Source organism: Mus pahari, chromosome 17, assembly GCF_900095145.1.
Source record: "Mus pahari chromosome 17, PAHARI_EIJ_v1.1, whole genome shotgun sequence".
In the NCBI taxonomy this organism is placed as follows: domain Eukaryota; kingdom Metazoa; phylum Chordata; class Mammalia; order Rodentia; family Muridae; genus Mus; species Mus pahari.
Window position 1 is genome coordinate 19,152,215 of NC_034606.1, and position 26,967 is coordinate 19,179,181.

The 26,967-nt window shown below is 42.0% G+C and overlaps 1 protein-coding gene across 1 annotated transcript in view; it reads right to left on the minus strand.

Moving 5' to 3' along the window:
• Window positions 1-26,967, minus strand: part of Ext1 (exostosin glycosyltransferase 1) — a 284,993-nt gene that overhangs the window by 24,630 nt on the left and 233,396 nt on the right. The window contains exons 2-4 of the mRNA XM_021216867.2: window positions 17,396-17,489; window positions 15,407-15,514; window positions 10,922-11,041 (exon numbers count right to left, since the gene is read on the minus strand). Of these exons, the coding sequence (XP_021072526.1) occupies window positions 10,922-11,041; window positions 15,407-15,514; window positions 17,396-17,489 (322 nt within the window). The remainder of the gene's footprint in view (window positions 1-10,921; window positions 11,042-15,406; window positions 15,515-17,395; window positions 17,490-26,967) is intronic.

Consider the following 26,967-nt stretch of genomic DNA (forward strand, 5'->3'; position numbering starts at 1 on the left):
TTGAACGTGGTTAGGCTACTCTAGAGCTTTCTCTTTGACTTTCAAACTCTTGTAATAAAACCATTGACTCAGTAAGATGTGATGTGGAAAATAATTAACTTGATAAAGAATATTGTACCAAGAAAAAAAGTTTAAAACTCAAAAAAATATAAGTAAATAAAGAAACCAACAAACAAAAAGCAACCTCAGGGGCTTAGTTGTGGGGTATCTGTTACCATCTATAAAGTGCTGTTTGACTCCCAATAATAAATCACTGAATCTGCCAACCAACCCTGATATAACATTTAAGGAAACATGAATCTAAGTATGGACTTGTAGGACTTGCTAAGTTATTAATACGCTCACTCGTGTCACAACACTCAAATGAGCTGCATGGATCTTTTAAACCACACCACCTATACTTTCCTACTGAAAGAAGTAGGGTAGAAATTGAGAGGAACATATAATCTCGGTTCAGTAATATCTGCATTTTTATCTTTCCCTCAGATCAAAATTGCTAATTTTATATGGTTAGGTAACTTTCTTAGTTGACAAATATTTCAGGAATCCAATTATAATGTTGATATTTACTGCCCATGGTACAGAGACATGAGCTGCAGTGCCGTCCTTTAGACATCTATTGTGAGCAACATGTGAGACCTGGAAAGAGTTTTACATGGCATGCAACTGTCTGTATACCATTTATTTCATTTTTTCATCTCACATACTTTCCCAATGCAGGCTATTATTTCCTTTCCATAGTGGTCCATTTAGATCTCCCTTATGTTTTCTTTCTAAATTTATGCGCCTTTTAGCATGGGGTCACATAAATGATCTTGGCTATCAAGACACAGAATAATAAATGGGCAATAGGCAGCATGAGAAATTGAAGCTACAAACAAATGACACGGAACTCAGAGATGTTACAAGTAGCTCATCATTTGCTCGGGTCCCAGGGAGGCACGCTTCACATGGTCACGGACTCCACTCGCTTTAAAGTCACAGCCCTGGCTTCTTTCAAATTTCCCAAATACAACCATCAGTTATGGAACACTCTTGAAATTCTAATAAGTGTTTCATACTCTATAAATGGATCTTGATAAGAAGATACAAGTGTGACTGCATAGCACATGGAACTTAACCTTGACCAAGAGAGGTGTGGCCTCCAGGGCTCATCCTCTCACTGGCAATAAACTGATTTATTGACAGTCTCTCAAATGTCAGATAATCTGCTAAATGCTTGTATCTAAGATTTGATTTTTGTCTTTCAAAACAAATTTCATTTCATTTTCTAGATACAGCCAATATTGGTCTTTTTATGTGTTTCTCCATAGCACTCATGGCTCATTTCTCTGAATTGACCAAAATAGTCATTTGTCTAGGCAAAGAATTGAGACTACTTCTGAATAAAAAGCTTCCACATTCATTAAAGATCCTTTAAGACTTTGGCTTATCTGTCTCTCTCTTTCCTTCCCTTTCCCTTCCCCTTCCTTCCTTCCTTCATCTCTCCATCCCTCCCTCCCTCTCTCTCTCTCTCTCTCCCATTTCCTGATTTGTCTGTGTAGCCCTGGCTGTCCTAGAACTCACTCTATAGACTAGGCTGGTCTTGAACTTAGGAGATCCACCTGCTTCTGCTTCCCAAATGCTGGGATTCAAGGCATGCGCCACCACTGCCTGGCTGCCAGATGTGCTTCTAAAAAGCTTATATATCAACTTGAACTGTCAGAAGTTTGAAGAAGTTTGGCTCTTATTCCAACAAACAGAAAGGTCATTTTTCAATCTCCTAATGTCTAGTTCTCCCTGTCACTTCACCGGACAGCTCTCGGGATTCTTGAATGGCATTCAATGTTTACACTTTATTGCTGTGAAAGAAGACATAACATTTAGAGGCTGGACACTTCCTTGGCTATTTACACACACACACACACACACACACACACACACACACACACAGAGAGAGAGAGAGAGAGAGAGAGAGAGAGAGAGAGAGAGAGATATTGTTTGTTGAGGCCATCAGTAGGATAATACTTGAGTAAATTTACAGGATAGAATGACAGGCTCCTTATTATTCTATGCCATTCTCTTTTACAAAAATCACGGGTAGTGCGTTGCAGGCTGTAGTCATCTTCATTTGTTCCTTGATCAAATGATACTGTCTGGCACACCAAGTGCCATCATATGACATGTGTTCAAAGCCAAAGCCATCTTTGATTGACATTAGCACACTGGCTTTACAGGGAACTCATCATCATAGCACAACAGTGCTGTAGTTTAAATATGCTTAGTCAGATAACTGAGAAGCAAACAGGGAAAGCTCCAAATGCCCGCTCTAAAACGGTGTCTCCTGCGCTGCCATAGGCTGTCAGGTTATGCCAGAGATTGCTATCACCTCATGCATGCTTTCTCTTCGCTTACCTTGACACCAATCGTTCCACTGCCACTGTTTCAATTTGCCTGGAAGTACAAACCAGAAGAATCCAGCTCCAAGGAGACTAATTCTAAAATGTAGCAGGCAGGCTTGAGAGCTAACAGGATCCCAAGTCTGAAAGAGTGGGCATTGCAAAATGTACTCCTTGTTCATCCTTGGCTCTGGGGAGAATGAGGGATCCCATCTTCGACTGTGTCTAAATACTACCTATAACGTTAGAGCTGCTGTTGTGGTTTGAATATGAAATGTCCACCACGGGCTTGGGTGTTTGAATACTTGGGTCCACCCGATGATGCTGTTTAGAAGGTTGTAGAACTTTTAAGAAGTAAACCATTGCTGGAAGAAGGAAGTGGGGGGAGAGCCTTGAGATTTGATAGCCTGGTCCTACTTCCCGCCCACTTTCTATTTCCAATCTACAGACAAAAGAACATGACCAGTGTTCTCATAGTCCAGTTCCCATACTGTCCCTACCATAAGCCACTTTAACCTGTGAGCCTGAACTGAATAAGCCTTCCTTCTCCTAAGCTGCTCTTGTAAGGCATCTGTTCAGAGTGATGAGAGAAGTTACTAATGGGGATTCCCCAAAGACTTGTCATCCCACTCTCAGGGTCTAGACTATGGTCAACAAGGAAGAAGTACCACAGATCTATAGTCTATGGGAAGATAAATTAAGCAAAAGAGCCTTAAGTCTTTGCTGCCTAGAGTTAATGTCCATTCTCTTCCTTAGCAGGGCCATAACCCATCGGGTGACTTATTGTATCTAAGTGCTAGGCCAAGTGAGCCCCACTGACATGTGGTCCTTGAGCTCATCTCAGGACCATGGATGCTTTGTCGCTTTGTGTATAAGGATGGCATTTCCTTTACCTCTTCTGTTTCTCTGTTTGTTGAATTTAGGGTAACACAAGCTCTGAATTAAGATGGGAAAGCAAGTGTTATCTCTCTTGCAATTTGCCTGAGAGGTCAGATTGCTACAATCCAATCTTGGGATGATATAGAGAGATTTGACAGCTGCTATAAATTTGAATGAAGTATATGGTTTTAGTGTTAAAAAAAATGTGTTGCTAAAGAATTGTATGGCTTAGATCCAAGGGGAAGAAAGCTTTCCTAGGCTCAAAGATGAAAACAGCTCAACGTAAGATTCTATTGTGATGAATGCAACACATCCAGCTGTTATTGCAGGAGAATGGAGGGAGCTCTGTTAACTTAATAGACAAGAAACTGGATCCACACAATAACCTGCTGCAAAAGAAATATAATTAATGAGATATGATCTTTTGCCTGGCAAATTAGCAATGTTGTCTGTGTGTTATGTTTTAATTACAATCCTGAAGGCTCACAAGAATGCAGCAGAGGAGGGTCTCTCAGAGACAGTCTGTGAAAGTCTGAGTGGATGCAACCATTGACTACGCTGGTCCTCCTACTGTAGGCAATGAGACATGTCATTTAAGGCAGGCTTCTTTCTTACACGGACTGCTTTATTTTGAAATATCAGGAGAATGAACTAATCACTCACGATAGGTTCTTTGCAGCAAATTAGGGAAGACAAAAGAGAAAAAAAAAATCAGCTTCAAATAAACCCCTGCTTAAAAAGAGGCCAGCTAGGGGATGAGAAGACAACTCAGTGGTTAAGGAAGCTCACAGAGGAACCAGGTTCGGTTCCCAGAACCACTAAACAACTCACAATAATCTGAACTCCAGTTCCAGGGGATCTAACACCTATTACTGGCCTCTGAGGGCACTGTGTACATGTGATACACATATATACGTACAGGTAAAACATTCATACACACAAAAAGTAAAATACATAAGACTTTAAAGGGGGATACAGCTAGTATTGTATATCATGTCTTAGGGATGGTTTTCCCTAAATGTGTATAAGTCTGTATTATGTTGACCAAAATAAAATACATTTTATACATTCTAACATTAAAAAAAAAAANAGAGAGAGAGAGAGAGAGAGAGAGAGAGAGAGAGAGAGAGAGAGATATTGTTTGTTGAGGCCATCAGTAGGATAATACTTGAGTAAATTTACAGGATAGAATGACAGGCTCCTTATTATTCTATGCCATTCTCTTTTACAAAAATCACGGGTAGTGCGTTGCAGGCTGTAGTCATCTTCATTTGTTCCTTGATCAAATGATACTGTCTGGCACACCAAGTGCCATCATATGACATGTGTTCAAAGCCAAAGCCATCTTTGATTGACATTAGCACACTGGCTTTACAGGGAACTCATCATCATAGCACAACAGTGCTGTAGTTTAAATATGCTTAGTCAGATAACTGAGAAGCAAACAGGGAAAGCTCCAAATGCCCGCTCTAAAACGGTGTCTCCTGCGCTGCCATAGGCTGTCAGGTTATGCCAGAGATTGCTATCACCTCATGCATGCTTTCTCTTCGCTTACCTTGACACCAATCGTTCCACTGCCACTGTTTCAATTTGCCTGGAAGTACAAACCAGAAGAATCCAGCTCCAAGGAGACTAATTCTAAAATGTAGCAGGCAGGCTTGAGAGCTAACAGGATCCCAAGTCTGAAAGAGTGGGCATTGCAAAATGTACTCCTTGTTCATCCTTGGCTCTGGGGAGAATGAGGGATCCCATCTTCGACTGTGTCTAAATACTACCTATAACGTTAGAGCTGCTGTTGTGGTTTGAATATGAAATGTCCACCACGGGCTTGGGTGTTTGAATACTTGGGTCCACCCGATGATGCTGTTTAGAAGGTTGTAGAACTTTTAAGAAGTAAACCATTGCTGGAAGAAGGAAGTGGGGGGAGAGCCTTGAGATTTGATAGCCTGGTCCTACTTCCCGCCCACTTTCTATTTCCAATCTACAGACAAAAGAACATGACCAGTGTTCTCATAGTCCAGTTCCCATACTGTCCCTACCATAAGCCACTTTAACCTGTGAGCCTGAACTGAATAAGCCTTCCTTCTCCTAAGCTGCTCTTGTAAGGCATCTGTTCAGAGTGATGAGAGAAGTTACTAATGGGGATTCCCCAAAGACTTGTCATCCCACTCTCAGGGTCTAGACTATGGTCAACAAGGAAGAAGTACCACAGATCTATAGTCTATGGGAAGATAAATTAAGCAAAAGAGCCTTAAGTCTTTGCTGCCTAGAGTTAATGTCCATTCTCTTCCTTAGCAGGGCCATAACCCATCGGGTGACTTATTGTATCTAAGTGCTAGGCCAAGTGAGCCCCACTGACATGTGGTCCTTGAGCTCATCTCAGGACCATGGATGCTTTGTCGCTTTGTGTATAAGGATGGCATTTCCTTTACCTCTTCTGTTTCTCTGTTTGTTGAATTTAGGGTAACACAAGCTCTGAATTAAGATGGGAAAGCAAGTGTTATCTCTCTTGCAATTTGCCTGAGAGGTCAGATTGCTACAATCCAATCTTGGGATGATATAGAGAGATTTGACAGCTGCTATAAATTTGAATGAAGTATATGGTTTTAGTGTTAAAAAAAATGTGTTGCTAAAGAATTGTATGGCTTAGATCCAAGGGGAAGAAAGCTTTCCTAGGCTCAAAGATGAAAACAGCTCAACGTAAGATTCTATTGTGATGAATGCAACACATCCAGCTGTTATTGCAGGAGAATGGAGGGAGCTCTGTTAACTTAATAGACAAGAAACTGGATCCACACAATAACCTGCTGCAAAAGAAATATAATTAATGAGATATGATCTTTTGCCTGGCAAATTAGCAATGTTGTCTGTGTGTTATGTTTTAATTACAATCCTGAAGGCTCACAAGAATGCAGCAGAGGAGGGTCTCTCAGAGACAGTCTGTGAAAGTCTGAGTGGATGCAACCATTGACTACGCTGGTCCTCCTACTGTAGGCAATGAGACATGTCATTTAAGGCAGGCTTCTTTCTTACACGGACTGCTTTATTTTGAAATATCAGGAGAATGAACTAATCACTCACGATAGGTTCTTTGCAGCAAATTAGGGAAGACAAAAGAGAAAAAAAAAATCAGCTTCAAATAAACCCCTGCTTAAAAAGAGGCCAGCTAGGGGATGAGAAGACAACTCAGTGGTTAAGGAAGCTCACAGAGGAACCAGGTTCGGTTCCCAGAACCACTAAACAACTCACAATAATCTGAACTCCAGTTCCAGGGGATCTAACACCTATTACTGGCCTCTGAGGGCACTGTGTACATGTGATACACATATATACGTACAGGTAAAACATTCATACACACAAAAAGTAAAATACATAAGACTTTAAAGGGGGATACAGCTAGTATTGTATATCATGTCTTAGGGATGGTTTTCCCTAAATGTGTATAAGTCTGTATTATGTTGACCAAAATAAAATACATTTTATACATTCTAACATTAAAAAAAAAAAACAAAACAGTATGAACATTTGCTTATACCAATAAATGTATATCCTTACTCCATTTGGTGTTTGTATAATAGTCTTCAATGTAGATGCATCACCATTGGCCAATCTGTTTCTCACTTCCTGACAGCATGTGCAATGTTATAACAAACATAAACACTATAGCCTATGCTACTTGGAACTTTCTTCATTAGGTCATTATCTTCTCAAAAAGTACAGGGTGACAATTATGCTTTCTTCTAAAGGTGCCAGCCTCTGCAGAAAGGCTTAAGTGGGGTAGTCGTCTTCCACTCTAATCTTAAAGTCTCTCTTCTGCGCCCTTGGTGACACTACTGCCATGATGTCATAGAACATCTACTGACACTAGAGGTGGGGAGTAGTATTTTATTTCATTTTAACTTCCTCGAGTGAAGGCAAACATCCCTTTCACAGAGACTGATGCATACATGACTTGATTATATACCTTTAGGAACAATTACAATTAAATTTAATGAGCCATTAAGCCACTCTACATTTTTGCATCTCTTCTCTTTATTATATCCATCCACACGATACCACAAAGGATTCTGTAGATACTTCTTTAGATTATGAGGGTGTCATATCCTGATAAACTCATCATCATAGACTAAAAATAAAGTAAGTTGAAAATGTGTTTACTATACCCAATTCATTCAGCATACTAATAGCAACACAGCACACAGAAATACAAGTGTGGCTGACTGGGAGATAGGGCTCATGGCCACTGCCCAGTTTCACAACACAACATTATATCACACATACTGAAAGCCTGGGAAAAGGTACAAAAATAAGTACTAAAATATGGATTTGCTGAATGCATGTTATTCTTTGCACCATCATAATATACTTTAAAAACAATCCATGAAATCAAACCACTGTATGTAAAATCCATTAAATCAAACCACTGTATGTACAGATTATCTATATACATCTGCCATCATATACATATGTATATATAATTTATGTATACATATACTAGTGAAATATTAGGAGTTTTTCCTTTTAACAACATCAAAAACTCTTCATTTCATATTCTAATTCAGAATGTTTGTAGAAAGATGTACTTTATTGGGTTTGGGGAAAAGACATACTTCAATTGTTCTAATCTGAAAATACAAGTATTTTTTGTGTGTTTTGTGTATTCCAGTCTACTTGGGAACTTGGGTATTTTTCTAATTTATTTATCAGTTTACATGTCAAAAATATCAACTTTTTTTAGCTTTATATTAACTGCAAACCTCTGCCCTCACTTTTGCATTTCTTTATGGTGTATCCTGCTTAACAAAAGTTTTAATGATTTTCATCATCACACTTAGTGTGTTTTATGCCTGAGATCATGTGCAGAGCAGCTTCTTTCACTTCAAATGATATGGCTATATTCACCTCTATCATATTACATCAACTATATTATCTGTGTGTGCCTGTGTGAGTGCAGAGTGCTCGCCTGTGTGGGGATCAGAGGTTGACAAGGTCTCCAACTGGACCTGGATCTTGCAGTTGGGTTAGCCTGGCTAGGTAACAAGCTTCTGGGATATGCCTGCCACTGCCTGCACCAGCTCTGCGGTCACAGGCCCACGTCACCATGGCTGGGTTTTACATGGACACTGGGAGTCCAACCAAGTCCTCATGCGAGTGTCGCCAATACTTTTATACTATATGCCCAGTATTGTACCAACAATACGTCATTTGGTATCAGATAACACAACTCATATCTTCTCTCACGTGAGAAGCTAGATCAAAGCTCTCATAATTATGATAGCTTTATGTGTGCTAATTAAACTATGGAAATAAATGATCTTAACTGCTTTTCAATAATCCTAGGCTATGGTAGGGCATTTATTCTTCAAACTAAAGCTCAGAGTAATTTGTCTATCTTCTCTTAAGACTCTGATGTGGAGATGGAGGGAACTGCTATCTTGACAGTAGATTCCCCCATTACTCAAGTTTTACTTTATGCCATTCAATTTCATGCGCCATTTTCATCAAACAAAAAATAAAACAATATGTTTTTTTCAAGTTTAAGAAAATACATTATAATCTTTGTAATGCCTGGACTCTTTGGTTCACTAATTTCACTTCATACATGCTAACCTAAAAGTGTAGGCAGAAACAAAGCCCAGAATGCAAGCAAAACAGTGACTAAGGCACTGCATGCATTCCTAGTCACCTCTGCAGATAGCAGTAATCACCGACAGTATTCGCGGTGACCTGCCCCTGATGGGCGGATAAGCAGAGGCTTACCACACGATGGTATTAGGGTGAAGACAGATTAAAACGTGGTCTGGGTGCATAGCTGAACAGCGGCAGGACAGGAGAAGGAGGCTAGGGACACGCCCGAAGACATACTACACAGCCCAACCACTGTGGAAAGAGTAACTAAAGCCACGGGAAAACTAGAAAAAAACGTACATGAAAATAAATAAATAAATAAATAAATAAATAAATAAATAAATGAGGAAAAAAAGGCTACCTTTTTAATACAGATCATGATTAAAAGCCAATAGACTAAGCAGTTAGACAGTACAATATAAAAAAAAATGACTGCAGTAAAATTGTATGTGTATATATGTGTACAGATACACGATACATTACAAGGCCAAGGCTCTGTCTAAATGCAACCAGCAGAGAAGCGACAGACACTGAGATGGGTATAACACAAACAGAACAAAATGAGCATGAAAAGCTGAGGGGGAATATTTAGGACACAACACTAATATTTCAAATATTCTAAAAAATGCAAGTGTCAGTAATGTTGTGGCAGTTTCTTTTGTTTATCTGTGGGCTTCCTGAGCAAGAGACAGATAAAATCGAGTTAGTTTTGCTAGCATTCTAAGAAGTAGAAGGCCAGAAAATGATTTATTATTTTTAAAGAAAAAAAAAATTTCCAATCTCACTGAGAAACAAAAGCAAAAAGGAATAGAAAATAACTAAGATAGACCTTCTGTTTACCTAGCTTCAGGATGTACACCAGGCATATGCATGGGACAATCCCGGTGACTGGTTGCCTAGTGGAAGTTAGGCTGGTGTGGAAAAATTTCCACTGTGCTTTGACTAACACTCATGCTGACCCTCTTGTCAACAAGAACACAGCATGATCATGTGGATGGAGCAGGTGACTTCAGTTTCCACAGTATTACTTGGTTGTTTTGTATTCATTCACGATTATATTAGCTTTCAGAGTGATTGTTAACTTCTGAAGGAAATACTCTCCAAGTGTGTAGTAGACTGTCCTGCCCCATTCTCTAAGCTCCTGGGTCACCTCAGGAGACAGTCTGATCAAGCCCCTGCTCATAGGCGGGAAACTCATGAGTGTGCAGTTTTCTCTGATCTTTCTTAGCTCTTTGCAAAGCTCTGCATAGCCCGAGGCCACTGCTATCTGCTCTACTTCCTGTGGTTTTAATCATTTTCATGATTTTCTATTTTCCTCTTGCCTTAAACAAGGCAATTTAAGAGAATGAGACAGGGCTCAGTGTATGTGGAGTGCTTTCTCAAAATAACTCCCCCCATCCCCCCACACACAGAGAATAAAGCAACTTGAAGATGTCTATCCACTCACCAGCCAGAGTTTCTACTTTTATAGAGATTAGCATTTTCAACACCAGTTGGAAACAACCATGATGATAGCTTTCTTCTTACCATAACCTTACAAAATGGGGCTGGCTGGTTCAGTTGTATGTGTCTTCAGAAACAATTTTGCTGTCTCTTAAAGTGCCATCATGCCTTATGGTGGCCACTGAACTGTCATAGTCTAAGAATGGTGGAGGATAGTTTCCTTACTTGATCATTATCTTTTTTTCCTCAGTGTACTCCAGAAACATGTCTTCAAAGGATACCACTGAGTTGAAGTGACAGGAAGATAGTCATTACCCACATTACTTCTGAAATTATACCAGACAAATCACGCTGTCTAGAGCACACTTCTCTCCCGTGTCACTTGTACTATGAGAATTTGCCAGGAATGAGGGCATTTGCTCAGGATTGGTAAGACAGATGTGGGGTTGCGGGGTGAGCTGTCCCTAACCTATCCAAGGGCAGGAGGCTTGGTTTTGTCCTACTTGACTAACTGCACAACCCAACAGCAAAAAAAAGAGGTTGCAATAAAAGGACTATTATTCAAAGATCATGAGAAGAATGGTCTCACTTACCTCTAGTGTAGTTAATACAATCTTCTCAACTGAAGAAAAATAAGCCTCCCACAAGAACTGTGTCTGCTGTCTAAGTGCTAGGATTTTATCCTGATGAATAGACCTGATTGTAGAAGGAATCTGTAACATAAAGGGAACACACAGTAATTATAACTGTAAAACACAGAGATGAGCTTGATCAAAACAACCCAGTGGCTTGCACTTTTGTTCTTCATAGCATTCATTTTCGAGAAAGCAGGTCTATTAAAAAATCATCACCCAGGCTGAAATGATGGCTAAGCCAGGAAAGGCTAGGCTCACCACCAAAGTCACCAACCACTAAGTAAAAATGTCCCCAAGAAACATCAGAAGAAACAACAGGTCAAGAAAAGCAACCTCCATGGCTTCAAATGCATGGAAGGCTGTGCAGTTCCAAGATTCTGTGGTAGCAGGTCAGTCGCACAGGGGACTCCTATAGTCCTAAGTCCCATTCCCTCCTCCTCCTCCTCCTCCTCCTCCTCCTCCTCCTCCTCCTNCCTCCTCCTCCTACTCCTCCTCCTCCTCCTCCTCATCTTTGGCCCTGGCATGGACATGAAAGGTCTTGGAGAAAGTAAACCAACAGAACAACAACAATAATAAAAACTAAAACCAACTAACTAACCAACCAACCAACCAACCAACCAGCCAACCATTTTCGAAGAAGTGCCACCCTAGGAACCATGAAGTATCTATAAAGGTGTGTATTTAAAGACTGTTCATGAGCCTACCCACTCAGCCCAAACCAATTTAGCCATGTCCACATGCCCATCCTTTTTCTAGCCTCCTTTGAACCTTTTGTACACCTGAGAGCTCTCCTCTCGACTCCAGCCCTTACCCTGCATTTTCTCTGCATCTCCCAAACATTTCATCACAGGCTGTTCTATACCAAGGTAAATAATTTTGAAGGAAGGCCTTTCTCCCTGTTCATATTGCTATATGTTTTGTGGCTAAGAGAATCGTTTTTATTCTAGCCATTCAAGAAATAAGAGCCTAATTGAGCATGGCCAGCACAGGCTCTCATCAGGATATTGTTATTTTAATAGCAGCATAGCTTGATAGTAAGGTAAAGGCGTTAAGGGCATCAATGTGGGATTCTGGTCCTACTATTTACTACATACGCTGCCTTGGATGAGTTAGGTGCTCTTTTGGATTATTCATTCATAACATGATATGGATGGGTGCTTAGTACAGTGTCTACACTATAGGAATCTTAATTATGATGGTTCATGATTACTGCTATTACCATTGTTGACACAGGGAGATACTATTCCAAGCTGGACCAATTGATTTTATGTAGAGCTGGGCCAGTTTACAGTCTACCTATAAATTTGTCCTAGCCCTAGTTTTAACATGCCTTCCTCGGATATCCGGCTAAGTTTTCCAGGCTTGCTCCCTGACTGTACATACAGTTCAAGGGCTGTTCTACTTATGTAATCTATACTAGAATCCTTGTGATTGTCAAATGCCCTGCTGTGCTCACCTTTCTGCATGCTTGCCTCCCTAATGCATGATGAATTAGACAGACATGGGAGCCTGGGCTACGTAAGAAACGCTCTGTCAACCACATTAATAGGAAAGTTACTCAAAATATGGGACTGCACTATAGTTGCGTTCTCATCAGAGGGAAAGGAGATGATGGCACATTGCTAACATTCAAATTGGCCTCTAGGAAAAGCAATGAAAAGAACAGAAGGAAAACCTGACTTGCTCTGCCAATATCTCAATGTAGATACTAAACCTATGCTTTGAAGAGATCATAATACTGAAAAAAAAAAATACAGATGCTGAATGTAAAGTTGAAACACTGGCAGGATCAAGGTCAATGGAAATAAAATATTCTTAGATGAGCTAAACCACTCATGATACAGATCCTTGATAAATCAAGAAAATTTATTTTTATTTGCTCAATGAGAAAATGACCTAGATTGTCAAAGAAAAACTGGGGGGGGGGGATAAAAACCCTCATCCTCAATTTTTATAAGCATGCCCTTTTCAGTATCAGTGACATTCTCTAAGTCATACAGATTGGCATGGCTGTTTTTCTCATGGCCATGAGAACTAATCCATTAGGAAAATGCCAAAAGCTATATGGTCTCCAGAAAGCCAGGTCCATGGTGCTTCTAAAGGGGGGAGAGAGGTACATCGACTCAGACACTAATACCACCCCATCTCTTCCATGGCGGCATCCTGTTCTACCACTTCTAGAACTGTGTTCGTGGAGGGCGGAAGTACTGTCTTAACAGTGCTCTGCAAAGTCCTCTGGAGGATGACGTCAATTGATTGGCAGGATGGAGTCCTACGTTCTAATGGCATTTGGCTATTGGTTATTAATCTGCCTTTCCTCAGAGACAGGTACGGGAAAGTGATGAATTAATTACAATTTGGACAGGATGATTTGTAAGTCCTAATAAAAGGTTATGTGTGGTAATAGGATCTACCAAAATAGATATAGGAAAGCCACAGCACGCTTCTCGGTGACAGGCTGACAAGAACATATGCAAATAAAAACACCAGAGCTGTTGGAAAACAGGAAATGAAAAATTGTAACATAACAAAAAACATTTCCCAGAGCACACATTTGGGCTCTGTGCCAGCTCTTTAAAACCATTGTTAACAACCGTACAGTCACTGTTCAATATGGAAGCAGCTGTGTGAAAACAGATTGCAGATGAGGAGGAAAAATACTAGCAAGTGCGGGCACAGGGGTGTGAAGAATACAATATTTAGAGTCAAGTCAAAACGTGGCTTCAAAGGGTGAAATAGTCATACTTTGGTGTCATAGGACAACCACACTTAAGTATCATGGAATGTTCCCTACGCTAAGAAAAGCTCCAACTTGTTCACAGCAAGTTCAAGGATGCATTGGTTAAAAAAAAAAACAAAACAAAAAACAAAAAAACAAAAACAAAACAAAACAAAACAAAAACAAAAAAAATGAGAACACGATGACTGATGGTTTTCATATCCAAAATTTCCTTTAATGAGTATGTATTATTAAAACAACACAGAAGGAAAAACAAAGGCAGCGTGGACAAGCACCACATACCACACTTAGTGTACGACTCAGACATCTACCCTGGCTACATGGAGAGCTCTTTCTCAGTTTGTCTCAGAGGCTGTCCCTATTGAATTATACCAGGGAATCAGTGCTACGAACACTAACCTTTCGAATACTCCAAACCTCTTTCTCAGTGAACGCCTATGGAATTATGTTTTGTTTAGAACAGAATAGGCTAGGGATGGAAAGATGACTCTGCAGTTAAGAGTACTGGATACTCTCTCTACCAGGGGTTCAATTCCTAGCACCCACATGGCAACTTACAACTATCTGTAACTCCTGTTCCGGGAGATCTTACACTTTTATCAGACATATGAAATCAAAACACCAATGTACATAAAATAAAAATAAAGAATTTTTTAAAAGGGAGCAGAATGGGCTTAATCCAAAGAACAGGTTCACTATTTCCAGAGTATCTACCCCCCCCCCCCCCACACACACACAGGTTTTCGCTGAGTTCCCAGAGGCACCAAGATCACTCAGCTGAGAACTGAATGACACGGAAGCTGCTGTGGCCTTGGCTTGATTGGTCCACAGTGCTCTCCATCATGGGTGCATTCTCTGGGAGTTTCAGGAGATGATTGCATCCCTTCACCAGTCCATTAGCAGACCAGCCAGGAGCACAGAAGGAAGAGCAGAAGCTCAGCTAGAAACTCCATTCCTTGGATATCAATTAATTTTGTTTTAAAAACACATTCATTAGACATAATCTTTCTACAAAACCTTGTGGAGGTTTAAAGGTAAAGTGTTTAATGCCATGAAAGGAAATATTAACTGTGATATAAGAGTATGTGGCAGTTTACAGAGAACCTCAAACACAACTGGGGGTGGGGTGGGGATAAGGGGATGGGGCGGAGCTTTGGAAATCTTGCCCCTTCTTGCTCATTCAATTCTCTGTGCAGGCTGAGTTCCCCTTCCTTGCATGACTGAAACTTTTATTAGGGATCTTTCTTTTAAATATTTATCCAAGTGACAGCCCTCCCGTGGGTACTCAGGGTTGAGTACTGCAGCAGTGGTAACACGGTGCACAGCAACAAGCCTAGAGCTTGTGTCCCAGAGTCAACCAGGGTAAATGCAGGAACAGAGTCAAGGGCTCAGAGGGAGTGTCCTGTCTGAAAACGCTGCTGCTGAAGCTGGTGGGGATCCACCTGCCTCCACTCAACAAAGTTCATACATTTTTATCAGCAATGGCTGTTTCCCACAATATATTCTGTGGATTTGGACAGATTTTTGGGTTGGAAAGTGAACAATATCGTATTAAACGACTTCATATTCACCATGACACAGGCAATTTTCTCCTGATAAAATTTCTTTTATGGAGCTGACCTTTTGGATTCATCTTCTTTGAAAGTTTGGATGGGGGCAGCAATAATGTGCTGCTCTGCCGAAGGCCACAGCCTCTGCCTTACCTGTAATAGCAATCTCTCGTCGCCTATGACGGCAGCTTGGTTCCAATTAATCACTTCGGAGAATGGCAACTCCCATCCGTTGCTGAGCATTACAGGGACACAGGCAGCCTGAGCGAAGGAAGGATTTCATGAGTGTGAGGATACTGGCAGCGGGGACCATTCCGATCAGGAGAAGAGTGAGTACAAATTCAATCACTGGCATTGCTTAGGTTACATGGGTCCCACACTGCTCAGGCCAGAAAGCAAGTAAGTGATTCAGAATTACCGGGTCACACGGGATTGCAAGCATCCCTACCTGATTTGAAGATTTTTCAAGTCTCGCCTTAGAATGCTAATACCCCATTTCTAGTCTAATATATAGGTCTGGATGACCTTACTTCCATGGAGATGAATGGCTTTGCTGTAGAAAAGCTTTAACAACAACAACAACATCTGAGCATAAATAACCTTGAGTATATTTAACCTTTGTCAATGGAAGTGCCACAGATATATCACATCATGGTTCACCCCAATGTCATGAGCCAGTGGGGAACAGGAGGGAGCCCATCTTTCTAGGTAGAGCTTTGTGGACTTAACTATTGTAATATCTATCTCTCCTTTTTCTATAAGCATCTAACTCAAAACCTTGTTCCCTCCAGTGTGTAGTGCAAACTACAGTCATACTAGTTTCTCGTCTGCACTAGGATGTCAACAAGCTGAGGGCAAAATGTAGTCGGCAAGGAAGTCTTTACTCAACCCAGAGAGCAATTTGTTCCCTGTGACACCCATGAAGCTTCCAGAATGCTAGTGAGTAGTGAAGGTATGCTTCACAGAGCACACAAACACCGGAAGTGCTCTGCCGGAGATGGGAGCTATTCAGCCTGAGGAAAGGGTAGGACTTATGGTTCAAACTAGAGGATGAAGACGCTATGAAACACCCCACAAATACACAGATTCAGACAAATTGTAAATTATTGCAGGAAGGAAAGAAGAAAGGAAGGAAGGAAGGAAGGAAGGAAGGAAGGAAGGAAGGAAGGAAGGAAGGGAGGGAGGGAGGGAAGGAGGGAAGAAGGAAGGAAAGGAAAGGAAAGGAAAGGAAAGGAAAGGAAAGGAAAGGAAAGGAAAGGAAAGGAAAGGAAAGGAAAGGATTGGAAAGGAAAGGAAAGGAAAGGAAAGGAAAGGAAAGGAAAGGAAAGGAAAGGAAAGGAAAGGAAAGGAGGTTGAGAGCATATTTTCCTTGCCATTCAAAAAGACAGGCTGACTGCAAAGGAAAAACCAAAACAAAAGCTGGGTGTGCTGATACATGCCTTTAATCGGAGCACTCTGGAGGCAGAGGCAGGAGGATCTCTGTAAGTTAAAGACCAGTCTGGTCCACAAAGCTAGGGCTATACAGAGAAAAACAAAAAAACGAAAACCCAAAACAAGAGGGCTGGCTGCAGTAAGAGGAGGAGCCACTTCTGTAGTAGGGCTGAAGAATAGAGAGACTCCCATTCATTCAGGCTCCCGAGAGTCCTCTGAGTTGCAGAGTGATGGCACATCGTGGCAAGTCAGTAGCATCACTCTTTAAGAGGCTAGATGAATCAATCAATAGAGAACTTAACCCACAATTTCATTTTGGGGGAATAACAGTAATACCCCATTTTCGGTGCTCCTGACATTGGCTTACAGGAAAANNGGAGAGGACCCCCCCCCCCCCGCCTTCCAAACTCAAGAGCAATGTTAGCAATGAGACCTGCCCATCTGCCCTCTGTCTGCAAATGTGTCCCTGATGAATCCAGTCTTCCTAGTGGTGAGACTGCTTATTGTTCTCATGTCCAAAGTCAGGGAGTCAATCTTGCTCCCAATTCTGGCTCTTCAAAACCATTTCAGATTTTCCTGGGAAGTGTTTTAGTTCCTCAGCAAAAGCTTTTTTTTTTTTTTTTTTTTTGACTCTAGACACATGTGAAAAACTTGAAACCAGTTTGGCTTCAATCTTCAACCCGTTTGCTGTAAATTTTCATAGTCTCTTACCTGCAAAGCCTCCAGGAATCTGAAGGAGCCAAGCCTGCGACCACGAGGAACCAGACAGAAAGTGGCATTGTGTAGCATTTCCCGATAATCATATCTAGAACAACAAGAGGTCTGATCAGCAAGTGCAAATCCAGGAGGAAAACTGGATGGTGGAGGTTCAGGGCAGAGCATCTATTTACCCTGACACTTTACCCCGAGAAACTAAAAGGGCTACCTACTCTCACTTTTCCATTTAGTGGGGGCAAGAGCTTGTTGCATGGGAAGAACAAACAGGAACAATCATGCTGTGTGAAACAATAAGGATCTCTTTTGCACACAGTTTACAAAGGGACAGGTCTAATGGTTCTCATAACCATTTGTCTTGCCTAGCTTCTGTTTCCTAAATCAGACGGGGGAGGGGTACACAGAATGTCTCATTACACACCCCTGGCTGGCCTAGAACTTGGTATGCAGAGCAGGATGGACTCAAACTCACAGAGATACACTAACTCCTGCCTCCGGTGATCTGTGGTTGGTTACAGGCATGCATGCACTAGCCAGATCCCCCACCCCATCCCCTTGGCGAGACCGTTTGCTGTCATAGCCTAAGAAGCATCCCCGATACATCTGCTTCTCCCTTAATGCCACACCACTCAGCAACACGAAATGTTCTTCTTGTTCTCTGTTCCCCACACCATGCTATTAAAAGCTACTTCGGAATCCTCCAGCTTAAGCACAAGCCAACATTTGTTTTCTCTTCGAACTGGAGTTTCTACATTTAACCAAGAACATTTAGTGATTCCAGAAAAATAGCGCTATGTATAAGTATGGCTGCTTTGACTTTTGGGGAAAGACTCGGGGCTGGGGGCCAGGAGGAACAGGGCATGGGAGGCCAAGGATGGGAAACAGAAGAAAGCCTTTGTGAAAAATGAGGCAGAGGCAGAACAAAGGAAAAAAAAAAAAAAAAACACCAGGGAGAACTGCAGACTGGGATAGAGCATAGTGATTACTTATTTTACTCAAATGCCATTTAATGGTATTACACTGTTTCAGGGGGAGGGGACACTCCAGAAAAATTACAACATGATTATCACCTGTCTCTTATTGTCAGTGACACTCAGGACCAACCAAAAGCATTTAATTATTTGAGGCTCCCACTGTAAACATTATTAAGACCAAATACATTCCTAAGCACACACTTTCGACTTCACTAAGAGTTCAAGAGAACTCTGGAAGAGATGCCTCATGCCCTATAAAGGCTCTGAGTCGCACAGCCAAGATGAAATCGCTCTCATTTCTCAAGCGCTTCCAATGTAGTGCACACAGGTGTGACTCTGACAGTAGCATATGTCACCGGCATTTTCTAACTCTAATAGTCTAATTTAACCATAGCCTGGAGGCACTGGATTTTTCCCTCTACTTTTTTTGGGATATTGATATATACATTCATATTTTTAAAGTCCACATCTATTTTTATATTCTCATATAAACTAGGCATATGGGAGAAAGCCAATTTTCAATTATAAACCCGTCATTAAGAAGAGACATCATGCAAAGGACCATTTGCTTAAACAAGCATGTACAACTAATTTGCACAAGAAAAGGTCACTGTGAATAGATTAAGATTATCTCCATTGAGAGCAAAATAAAAAGCCCTTGCTGCATTAATTAAGCTGCAAAATAGACTTCAAAGTGGAAAGGATTTTTAAGAAGGATCAAATTCAGCTAAATAAAAATATTAAATTATGACGGTAATGACTTCTCTCTCTCTCTCAGTTTTTTTTTTTACCAAACACAGAAAAATAATTGACAAATATGTTCAAGTTCAAATGTTGATAATGTCTGAATTTTACCTAATAGGTAGAGAAGAGGGGGAAATATACCGACACAAATTGATGTGTGAAAGTTAAACTGATTTTTTTTTTAATATAGAAAGGTCGAATATACTTCAGACTCCTGCAAGGTTTAAGAGATACTCAGAATAGAAACCCCGGAGGGACCGGCAGAGTCCTACATCCTCGTCATTAAGCTGCTAAAAATGTAAAATCTTATTAGTGTCTTGGATTGTAACAAGTTTCAAAGTTTCCACTTGCAGAATTTACTTTCTAGAGTGTGTGGAGGGAGAAGAGGGGCAGAAAGCTCCCGGGAGAAAGTCAAGCGACAGTTACACCGGGGGTGGTGACTTTCAAGCGCCCGTACAGAAGCACTAGTTGCTGATGTAGCAACTGAAGCCACATGATTGAGGCTTGAAGTCATTCATATAATGAGATGAGGAAAGCACCTGGAACCTGTCAGGTCCTGCTCTGAGGCCACGAGCTTAACACAGGTGCTTCTGAGAGCATCTGTTCTCTCACCTGAAATAAAGAGCCACTCAGATTACGTGTCTCCTGTCAGCTTCTACGTTCCCACTATTCTTTGTGTTGGTGATTTTAGGTATAAAAGAAAAATGTCTTTTGAGACCATTCCACCAAGATTTCCACAATCTTTCTAGGAGCATGCATGTATAAACTCACAATTGCTCAAATGTACACAGTGTATATCTGACAAGTATAGTCACAAAGATAAAGACAGCTGTACAGAATATATATACATAACTTACAACAATGCCGTGTGGTTTAAATGAGAATGCTCCTCCATAGGCTCATATATGTGAATGTGTGGCCCTTAGTCGGTAGAACTGTTTTGGGGAGATTTAGGAGGTGTGGTCTTGTTGCAGGATGTATGTCACAGGGGGTAGGCTTTGAGTGTCACATGTCTCACAACAGGCCCAGTTTCATTCCACCATCCCCTAATGGCTCCTTGTGGATCAGATACAAGCTCTCAGGTACTGTGCAAACTTTGTCTGCCCGCCGCCATATTCAACGCCACGATGGTCATGAGTTCGCCCTATATAACTGTAGACAAGTCCTTATGGTGTCTCTTCATAGAAAGATAACTGAAAGAAATACTTTCCATTGCAACTTTTAAGCATGCTCAGCCCATGAAACGTTTTCTCTTTTTGGATTCTCTGGTCAAGGAATTCATGAAATACTGAGTTGTTTCAAGAGAATGGGTAATGATGACCTTAGTGGGGTCAGCTACTGGTTTCACTTGGGGCTCTTCCTGCTTTGGTATTCTTTAACTCGGTCTCCTGTGTTGCTCTCTTGTTTCACTGAACCTGAGCATTTATTCATGTGTCCTTTAAAAGAACACTTCTGACGATACGACTGTCACATTCAGACAGACACTATCCAAAGGTAGTTGCTTTATCTGCCCCAAAATGAACCTAATTGATAAGATTTAAAATCTCAAGCGGGACAGTGAAGGCACATGCCTTTAATCCCAGCAGTGAGGCAGAGGCAGGCTGATCTCCATGAGTTCAAACCCAGCCTGCTCCACAGAGCTAGTTCCAGGACAGCCAAAACGAAACAGAGAAACCCTTTCTTGAAGAAGGAAAAAACAAAAAAGGGCTGTAAAATCTCTTAAAGTCATCCCCATCACCAGAGAAAACTAGAACCATTACTCCAGTGTGACATATCCGGACCCTACGGAATTCTCTCTCCAAATCAACACTTTATTAGTAAAAAAAACAAAACAAAAAACAAACAAAAACCAGTTTGATTTAAACTTTCTTGACTAGTGCCAAATGCATAAGACACAGGGGGACTGCAGGGTCTGAGAAAATCTCCCAGCCTTCAGTGACTGGCATCTATGTCATGGCACGTCCCATTATACCGGTTTCTATCTCTGCCTATGAGAACTTAACTCTAGAAGTTCCTCCCTGGAAGGGAAAAAGACACGCTCCTGAAGCAGAAATACTTTCAAATCATCCATCTACTAAGAAACTTTGAATAAAACCATGGTCCTCTACTTTCCTAAGTCTGTGACCCTTTAATATAGTTCCTTGTGTTGTGGTGACCCCAAACATAAAGTTATTTCATTGCTACTTCATAACTGTAATTTTGCTACTGTTATAAATTATAATACAAATATATTATATGTGACCTCCAAAGGGTTTGTGGCCCACAGGTTGAGAAACACTGGTCTAGACTATGTAAGGAACACTTCTGATACAACAATAAGAGAATCCAATGTAAACATGGGCTGATTTGAGCTGATATTTTCCCCAAAGAAAATGAATAAAGCACCGAGAAGAACACAGGAAGATACTGAATATTGTTAGTCATTGGAGGAGTGGTAATCAAACCAAAACACAAGGAGGGACCACTTGCTCCCTGCAGGACAGTGTACTATCTAAGAGGACACAGGAGAACAAGCACAGATAGAGGCATGGAAAACAAGAGTTCTTCCTTGGGGCTGGAATGAGAGGAAAATGGTAGAGCTGTTTTGGGGACAATCTGGCAGTTCCTTCTCAAACTAAAAATGGACTTTTCATATGACCCAGCACCATACTTAGGCATTTATCCCAGAGAAATGAAGGCATTTTACACGGGAAAACTGTCCACAAATGTGTACACTGGATATCCTTCCAAGTATGAATGAGGCAAGATTGCGGTATATACATAGTCTAGATCACTTCTCAGATGAATAAAATATAATGAAGTAAAAGAAGACAGATCAAACTACTCAGGACCTTGAGGATATTAATGCCGAGTCCAAAGCCACCCTCTAAAAGGTACATGCTACATTTCTCCATTTTTGTAACACTTGTGACAGCCTATAACTACAGGGCTGGAGAACTGAGGAGTCGCTACCATTGGTTAGATGTGGGAGAGTCAGACTTCATAGGTCAAGTGGGAAGACAATCTTCTAAAGTAGACCAGTTCACCTTATTAAGTCAGGAGATGTAAGACATGCTATAATCACACATAACTTAAAAGACACACACGTACACAGTGAGGCAGGAGAGGTGTCAACTGCTTTCAGAGGATTTGCAGCTTCAGCTGGTAAACCAGTTGTCTCCCCTTTGCCGATGGGCATTACAGTCCGCACTCCAGAGGAAATAATGCAGGAGACAGAAGAGCCTTCCTAAGTGGCTCCAGAGAAAATGTGCAATAAAAGGACATGCCCCTGACTTTAACCTGCAAGCCAGTACCATGCGATAGCTAGAATAGTTTTCTTCCTATAGGTGTACTGAATAATGTACGGTATATAACCCCATTTCAGATATGCTATGGAATAACGCTATGTGAAGTCTTTCCTCACCACATAAAATGACTTACTAGTAGTGAGTCAGTGTGACTAGGCAAGGGGGACAGAGTGGTTCCTACCATTCCACCAAGTGTTGTCCCTGCCACTTGTATCACCTGGGGTGCCAGGGAACAACACAGATCTCAGGATCGCCCGGGCCTGCTGAATCCAGAACTCTTGGGAAAGAGCCTTGAATTGTATGTGAGTCCATTGTAATGCCCAGTACATTTTGAGCAGCAGGGAACTGGTAGCCAAAAACTTAGTAAACAAGAGCTCAGTGGTCAAGCGGCCAAACCTGGATTCACATTCTATGCTTACTATCCACAAACTGGGCAATCTTGAGAAATTTGTCTGGGCTCAGTTTCCTGGTTCATCCAAAGGGGTTGATCCTTCTACTGACCTGACCAGACGAGACTGTTTTTTTGTTGTTGTTGTTGTTTTGTTTTTTTGTTTTTTGGTTTTTCGAGACAAGCTTTCTCTGTATAGCCCTGGCTGTCCTGGAACTCACTTTGTAGACCAGGCTGGCCTTGAACTCAGAAATCCACCTGCCTCTGTCTTCCGAGTGCTGGGATTAAAGACCTGTGCCACCTCGCCCAGCTACCAAACAATACATTTTAACTAAAGCACAGCACCTTATGAGCATTTCGGCAAAAGATAGCTGTAATCACCTCAGCTGAAGGGAGCCAGCAGATTATCAGAAACACAGGCAGTTGTAAATGAGCAGATCTGGAGTGTGGATCTCCTGTGTGACCCCCATACACATCTCTTAGCTTCTGTAAGTCTCAAAGCTGTGAAGCTCAAATGAAATTATGTACATGCAGTATAATCAGGAAAGTAGTATGCAATTGCAGGTTATTATGGCAAATTATATCAGAAGGAATGGAATAAACATTTTTTTTAAAAAACTACAATGGAAAAAAAAATAGTTCTGCAAAGTCAGCCAAGAGACAAATGTGGAGCAGACCCGTTAAAAGAAAATGAAAGCAGAAGATGCACCTCACCACACAGCAGCAGCGCGTAGTTAAAAAGCTTTCTCCTCATCAAAAGCTGTACAAGGAAGGAAGCCACTAGTGTGGCGTGCTGTCTTCCGGGGGTTCCCACAGATCCTCTCACCATCACGTTTGCCAAATGACCCTGTTTTTTCGCTAGCCACAGTGGACAGGCAAGAAGCCAGCAATGAGCCTCTAATCTCCAGGCTCAAACAATTCCAGGCGACCCGAGGTGATAGTTTGTCTCAAAGATTTACTTATGAACTGGGTGAACATCTACAGCTGCTCTGCTTCTGCCAGCCCCGTCCCTTCTAAGTAATGATTCTTCCCTGTTTATACCCAGATTTGAGTCACATCTCTTATGAAAAAAATTGGAAGGCTAATACTTGGATGGATGGCTGAAGTTCCAGAATGTCCTGTGATGAGGAAAAGGAATACAGACCAGTGCAGCACATCTCCGTTCCTGGACGACTGTGTGCGTGCGTGTGTGTGTGCCTTCCACGTGTTAGGTACCACTTAAGAAGATCGTGGTCCGGTGAAAACACTGTGAAGTTGTCAGATGTTCATATGGAAGCAGGGGCCAGGGTTATTCAGGGAAGATAAGGCATAGGTGGCTACAGATGGCACTGGTGAGGAAGATGAGAACAGGGATGTGTATCTGGCAGATTTCCAGGACTCCCTGCTAAGCACTGGTAAGGGAGCAAGAACTGCAAAGACAGGATGGGCATTTCTAGGCTAATGGTAGCCCATCAGGATCAAAGGGTCCATGGGGAGGGAAGACACCCCATTTGGAGTGGGTCAGGAACGGTTGGTTGGTTATAAAGAGGCTGCCAGCTCAGGGCAGGGGATTGGGGATAAGGAGATGATAAGCTTGCTACCTTCTGGAGCTCAGACATTATTCCAGAAGAGTGCATCTGAGTCACTGAAGGACTCAAGCGAAAGAATGACAGGATCCCAGAAGTATCCCACCGACCATACAGCTCAGCTTCATGGGCAGAGGTGAAACGCTGAAAACTTAAGAAGTCATTGCTAGGAAGTCCCCGCCCCACCTCTCTACACAGTGCTGCTTCTAGCCAACCCACATGACATCATATGCCTGAAGACACACAATTCTAATTAAGAAAATTAGTGAGCGGTTCATCTCTGACCTCTTCAACGTGCAGCTGCCCCTTATAGGACGCTCTCCTCAAAACTTCCCTCCAGGTGACTTGTGTGTGTGTGTGGGGGGGGGCATCCATGATGGGCCTCTGTTGTTTTCTAAGACTGTTCCTGCTACCCTTTCCTAAGTCCAGATACAATGGTTACAATTTCAATTACTTTTGAGAAAAGAGATCTTAAAGGTCAGTACACGGGATCGTATAAAATTGATCCGTGGCTCTGACTGAACTGAGAAACGTGAAGTGGGAGTTGGAAAATGGTTCCAGCTGCCCACTGCACTGTCTGAGTTCTCTTGAAAATGTGGCACAGGAAAGCATGGGTCCTAGGGGTCATGGAGGATCTGTTGGGCTTGTGGGATCTGCTGGCTGATACACACTCACAAGTCCTGTGACGACAAGTGAGCTGCTTCATACACGTCAATCCGTTCTTCGAATACGTGGAACTGGACTCTGAACGTGACCGATCGGAGGGGTGACACACAGTCTTAGGGAAAGCCAGCAACACCCCTGCAGTAACGGTTGCTACTTAAAGGTGGTGCAATTCCTTGCCTTGAACATTCAGCAGGCAACCAATGAGTCACAAGCTGTATCAAAGGCATGGCTTCCTTTGGGATCTCAAGGTGTGAGGTTGTCAACTCTAGGCTGCCCATTGCAGACAGGGTATTTGTACAAAACCAAGGGCAGACATTTACATTCATCCTTTCCTGGCTTCAACGAGAAGATAATTTTCATTCTATGCCAACTTAAAATCTTTCAATACAGGAACAGGAGGAGGGAGGTGGTGTGCTGTGGACAAAGGCCCCAGTGAGAGGCACTCAGTTCTCACCTGTATCTCCATGGGCGTAGATTTGATACATCACTATATACATGACACCTGGCTTTCACCACAGGGGAAAGAGATGACGGCCATCAAATATGCTCTTAAACACACTGGGTCATAACCCCTATTGACTCTAATCTTGCCCACTGCATCCTTACCTAGAATAACCACTGGCAGTTGAGAACTGTAATGTGGTAATCAGTACTCACGTATATTAACAGATATAGCGTGTAACGAAAGGGGTAGAAAACCACCATGGTGGCACATGCCTTTAATCCCAGCACCTGGGAGGCAGAAACAGATGGATCTACATTGTGGGTTCCAGAATAGAGAGGACTACATAAAGAGACCTCGTCTCAGAAATAACATCCTTGCTACTGCTCATTAAATAGCAGCTTATTGGCTAATACATAAAGACAGTAAACACGATGACTGTTAATAATTATACTAGTAATAATTTTACTGATTAAGCCTTTCCTGGAGGCAGGGTACAGTGCCCCATAATCCATACTCTGCATTGTATGTTACTGTTACAACCACCATGAGAAGCAGGTACAACTTCTGCCCCATTTCATAGACAATAGAGCGGAGCGGGAAGGCTCTGTGGAGCCTGGGCAAGGAGAGCAGAGCTTGCAGTGTGGAGCATGGTCCCTCAGAGTTTTCTGCTAGAAGGAAAAAGTGACACGGAGGTGAAGAGAGAGGTTTGTAACACATTGCACCCCGTGACATTAATCTTGGGAAGCTTTCTGGATGACACAGGTCTCGCTGTGTCCGCTCTTATACTCTCAGTGCCAGATTTCAAAACCTATTCTGAGAGGAATGCAGTTCCAAGACACATGAGTCTAAATTCTTTGGTTAGAAGTGGAGCATTTATGACAGTGCTAAATAAAGGGTTACCTGGGTACAGAGGGAAGAGAGGAGACACTGACAATAAAAGAACCAGCTGCAACAATGGCCTTGGGTGGAGAAATGGTCCAGAAAAGATATATAGCAGGTCACTTAGCAAGGGGAAGCCCAAGGTCATTATCTCACCATTAGGCTTCTCGGTGCCATGCCATAGGAGATGGCCAAGTGGAATGGGCCCAGAAAATGTGGACTAAATAAAGGCTAGGAAGACATGGCTAGGACAGTCAGTATGGAATAGATATTCTCAGGACAGCTTGTGCCCTGTTGAGAGGAGTGAGGATGACTGAGATCCAGATGTCTCACTGCAGGCTCCCCTACCTTTCTGCGGAACCTCAATTCCTGCTACCTAGAGTGAGCCCCTATGGCCACCCAAGTCCTGGACCCCATCTTGACTCTTTCTCACTCAATTAAGTGGCTCATTTTTACCACTTCAAGAGTCGGGGCTTAAGGCTCTACCACCTCTTGACCCAGCACCTACTTACCCATGACTGGCATGTATCAGCTTACTCCACGGCACATGGCCTACAGAAGGAATGGGGACGTGGAATGACATAACTCTGTATTATGGCAAGGTCAACTTCAGCCAGTAAG